Source organism: Herpailurus yagouaroundi, unplaced genomic scaffold (assembly GCF_014898765.1).
Source record: "Herpailurus yagouaroundi ecotype Mexico unplaced genomic scaffold, PumYag 569, whole genome shotgun sequence".
NCBI lineage: Eukaryota > Metazoa > Chordata > Mammalia > Carnivora > Felidae > Herpailurus > Herpailurus yagouaroundi.
The window spans coordinates 2,756,065-2,760,720 of record NW_024412786.1 but is presented as its reverse complement, the minus strand read 5'-3'; the positions used below and the strand labels follow the sequence as shown (position 1 = coordinate 2,760,720).

The following is a 4,656-nucleotide window of genomic DNA, read 5'->3' as shown; positions in this document are numbered from 1 at the left end:
TTAGAGTGGGAGAGAGCCAAAGCATAAGAGACTGTTGAGAACTGAGAGCAAACTGAGGGTTGATGGGGGGTGGGAGGGAGGAGAGGGTGGGTGATGGGTATTGAGGAGGGCACCTTTTGGGATGAGCACTGGGTGTTGTATGGAAACCAATTTGACAATAAATTTCATATATAAAAAAAAAATAACATGCATAAGTAAAGGGTATGACAACAATAACATAAAAAAAAATTTCCCTCTGGATACTGCTTTAGCTATATCTCATGAGTTTTGATATATCATATTTTCATGACAATTTCTTAAAAAACTAATGTTAATTATAATTTCTTCTTTGACCTGTGAATTATCTAGAAGCATGATGCTTACTTTCCAAATATTTTGGAATCTTTTTGATTCTTTAATCCTACTGGGACAGAGATCTCATTCTGTATGATTTCAATGTTTCAAACCTTGTTGATACTTGCTTTATAGCCAAACATATAATGTATTTTGGTAAATGTTTCAAGTGCACTTGAGAAGAATTGTTTTCTGCAGTTGTTGGGTACAGAGCTCTACATAAACCAATTAGATCAAGTAGATTAATCATGGTATTTTAAAGCCTCAAATCCTTACATTTTTTTTTTTTTTTTGGTTTTTTGTTCTAACACTTGAGAGAGTTGTGTTAAACCTATAATTGTAATTGTGGGTTTGCCTATTTCTCCTCTTAATTCAATAATCTTTTACTTTGCATATTTTGAAATGATGTTATTAGTTGCATATAAATTTAGGACTGTTTTATCTTCCTGTTGACTCCTTAATCATTATAAAATGTCCCTCTTTATCTCTAGTAATACTTTTTGTCTTAGAATCTACTTTGTCTGAAATTAATACAGCCATGCCAGCATTCTTTTGGTTAGCATTCTTTTTGTATCCTTATAAAGTATGTCTTTTTTAACTGAGTATAGTTGTCTTTAAAAAGTCCAGTCTGGGGTGGCTGGGTAGCTCAGTTGGTTGAGCATCTGATTCTTGATTTCAGCTCAGGTCATGATCACAGGGTCTTGGGATCAAGCCCCTCATTGGGCTCTGTAATGAACATGGAGCCTGCTTGGGATTCTCTCTCTCTCTCTCTCTCTCTCTCTCTCTCTCTCCCCCACTCATGCTCTCTCTATATATAAATAAATAAAAATTTTAAATGTTTATTATTTTGAGAGAGACAGACAGACAGAATGTGAGTGGGGGAGGGGCAGAGAGAAAGGGAAATACAGAATCCAAAGCAGGCTCCAGCCACAGGGCCAGATGTGGGGCTCAAACCTATGGACCATGAGATCATGACTTTGGCTGAAGTTGGCTGCTTAACTGACTGAGCCATCTAGGCACCCCAATAAATAAATAAATGAATAAAAAAATAAATATCCAATCTGAAAAAAATCCAATCTGAATTTTTTTATTTTAATGTTTATTTATTTTTGAAGGAGAGAGAGAAAGAGAGAGCATGAGTGGGAGTGGGGAGCTGAGAGAGAGACAGAAGGAGGGAGGGGCAAGAGAGAGGGAGAGAGAGAATCCCAAGCAGGCTCTGCGCTGTCAGCATAGAGCCCAATGTGGGGCTTGATCCCACAATACTGAAATCATGACCTGAGCTGAAATCAAGTCAGACGCTTAACCCACTGAGACATCCAGGTGCCTCTGATTTTTTTTTTTTTAAGTAACCTACGGCACCTGCGTGGCTCAGACGGTCAAATTTCCACCTTGGGCTCAGGTCACGATCTCACAGTTGGTGGGCTCAAGCCCTGCATTGCGCTCTGTGCTGACAGCTCAGAGCCTGGAACCTGCTTCAGATCCTGTATCTCCCTCTCTCTCTCTGCCCCTCCCCTGCTCTCTCTCTCTCAAAAATAAATAAACATAAAGTAACCTTACACCCAAGGTAGGGTGCAAACTCACAACCCCGAGATCAAGAGTCACATGCTGTACCGATTAAGCCAGCCAGGCACCCCCTGAATATGTTTTTAATGGAGTGTTTGGTCTATTCATAATTATTGTAATTACTGATATAGGCTACTAACTTGCTATCTTGCCTTTTGGGTGGGTTTTTTTTTTGGGGGGGGGGCTCATCTATTTTTGTTCCTTTATCCTTTCTTTCTTGCCTTCTGTTAGATTAGTCAAGTATTTTTGCATTAGTTCATTTTATCCTCTATTATATTTTTAATTACATCTTCATTTAGTATTCTTTTCATCTCTGTTTAAAGGAGAACCTTAGAGAAGGCAATGCTTACTCTAGAGGACATGATCTAATAGAGGACATTCAGAGAGTCTGGCACTTACAAAGTTTGAGGATGCACCCATCAGTTTGATAGCCCAGTACACATCCCATATAATAACAGTTATAACAACAACGATAACAATAGCTAACACTTATACTTGAGCTTCCTATATGCCAGGCACTGATCTAAGCGTCTTACATATATTAATTAATTTAACCATGAATACGAACATAGATAAACACTGAAACACATATTTTCTCCTTCATACTTTGTCTCTCTCAGGCCTTCTCACCTCTACGAACTCCACTTGAACCCCACTCCTCACTTTCTGGCTTCTACAACATCCCCAGGGCAGGCTCCTGTTGTGTCCAACCGCGATCCCCCCAACACACACAATCTGGCTAAGTGGTACAATGGGCCCCTAAGTCTCCTGTATCCCCCCTGCTGCCTTAGTATCTCTGTTCTAACCTGTACTGTTTGGTAACTGCTTGAGGGAGAGGGGACTTCAGGGATGGACCACAGCTACTCCGTCCTTGTCCTCAGCCACAGCCCACCATGCACATACCTCCAACTCTCAAAAGTGTGCACCCCCGTGAGCCCAAGGATGCTCAACAACTATTTGTTGAACGAAATCAAGAGGAAAGGGTGAAGAATTCATGATCTTATGTTACATGAACACGAATACACAAGTGAAGCCATTAGTGTTGAACCAGATTCCTTCCTGGGCAAAGAAGTGTACTCCATTGCCTTCTCAATCCCTAACATCCCTCCTTCCTCTCCTTCCCCGGTAAGCCAGAACCTGGGGAGGGAGGAGAGGAGTGGCAGTGCCCGTCCCTTTACACCTGGCAGGGCAAAGGTAAACCCTGCCTCCTTTGGCCCCATGCAGGTGCCACAGACGCGCCCCACCCCCTTGCTCAGGTCTCTCCTCTAGTTCACGCGTGCGCGCGAACACACGCACACACGCCCCACTCCCTGATTGGGCATCATTGGGTATCATGGAGTGAGGTGGAGGTTGGGAGGGGATTTGCGTTTTCCTTTACCTTGTTCTCCTTCCCAGCCTCTTGACGCCCTTCCATCACCCTCCTTCGTGGCTGCAGCACACAACTATTCCGCGGCTGGCCACTGTCCGCGCGCTCCCGCAGCTTCGTCCCCGATAACTCGCCGGTTGCACGGGACTCGATCAGCTGACGGAGACACGTTCCCCTCCCTGCCCGGAGTCACCTGGAGTCAGGCGTGCTTCCCACCCGCTCCCTAGCAGCCGCGCCTTTTGATTGGGTGTCAGGTTCACCGTGAGCGACATCATTGGCTGCAACGCCTGTCGTTCCTGTGCTTGGCCCCAGCTTTTAAGGGGGCAGCGCGGGACCGAGAGGGCCGGGAATCGGCGACGGCGTGGGGGCCGGGGTCGGGGGTTCTGGGGTTGCAGAGGCCTCGTGCCACGTCAGCCCCCGCCCCCAGGCTGGCAGTGAGCCGCGCGCCGCAGCTCCGGGCCGCGGCGCCAACGGCCTCGCGCGATCTGCGCGTGCGCACTAGCTCAGTCGCGCGCCCTCCAGGCGGTGGGCAAGGCGGCGGGCTAGTGGGCAAGGGTGGTAGGGTGGCAGGGGGGGGGGGGGGGGGGGGGGGGACCCAGGGACGAAGGTGAGGGGTAATGTCTGTGGAGAAAGGGGTTCCGTTAGACTATTCGCTCTGGGGTATGAGGGATGTGCGGGGTAAGCAGCCCAGAGCAGTGAGGGGACGCGGCAAGGCCCGAGGCCAGGCCCGGGGTCACGGGCGGTCGCACCTGGAGCCAGGAAGCAGAGGGGCGCAGATTCGGCGAGAAAAATTGTGGGTGCCCTGGAACGGGCTCGTTGTGATCGGGAAGAGAATGGAGCTCCTGGGTAGACATACACAAAAGCCTAGGATGTGGGGCCCCAAGCTTGACGCTGAGAACTGGAGACTGGACGGTGTGGAAAAGAGGGTCTTGAAAGAGAAGTCAGGCCAGAGTCAGGAAAGGATGGATGTGAAGCTACTGCCCAGTGTAGCAGGTGCATTACAGGCTTCAGCAGGTTTGGGGAAAAACAGCCCAAGGGAGATGTGGGGAAAGCAAGAACTCAGAGGCAAAATAGGTGCTGAATCTGAAAGTGCAGGCACTACAGCAGGGTCTAGGATGGGGTCTGGTTTTAAAGACAGGTTGAAGGTTACTGGGGTACGGACCAGCGGAGAGGACTTGAGATCCAGGGGATATACACTAGGGCAGAATGAGGAGGAGCTGAGGTCCGGTGGAGAGAAGTTAAGGTCAAGTAGAGAGAGGCTGAGGTCAAGTGGAGAGAAGCTGAGTGGAGAGAAGCTGGGGTCAAGTGGAGAGAAGCTGAGTCTGAGTGGAGGGAAGCTGAGTCTGAGTGGAGGGAAGCTGAGTCTGAGTGGAGAGAAGCTGAGGCTGAGTGGA

At 47.9% G+C, this 4,656-nt stretch overlaps 2 protein-coding genes across 3 annotated transcripts in view; one reads left to right on the top strand and one right to left on the bottom strand.

Annotated features, from left to right (window-relative positions):
• Positions 1-3,646, bottom strand: part of SNX32 (sorting nexin 32) — a 14,720-nt gene extending 11,074 nt beyond the window's left edge. Inside the window, exon 1 of the mRNA XM_040465893.1 lies at positions 3,275-3,646. Within this exon, the coding sequence (XP_040321827.1) occupies positions 3,275-3,310 (36 nt within the window). The 5' untranslated portion in view covers positions 3,311-3,646. The remainder of the gene's footprint in view (positions 1-3,274) is intronic.
• A 218-nt stretch (positions 3,647-3,864) lies between these two features.
• Positions 3,865-4,656, top strand: part of LOC121023784 (uncharacterized) — a 1,294-nt gene continuing 502 nt past the window's right edge. Inside the window, exon 1 of one of the 2 annotated variants that reach the window (XM_040465885.1) lies at positions 3,865-4,537. In XM_040465885.1, the coding sequence (XP_040321819.1) occupies positions 3,880-4,537 (658 nt within the window). In that variant the 5' untranslated portion in view covers positions 3,865-3,879. Of the gene's footprint in view, positions 4,549-4,656 lie in introns of both variants that reach the window. The other variant, XM_040465884.1, reaches the window with a different exon arrangement.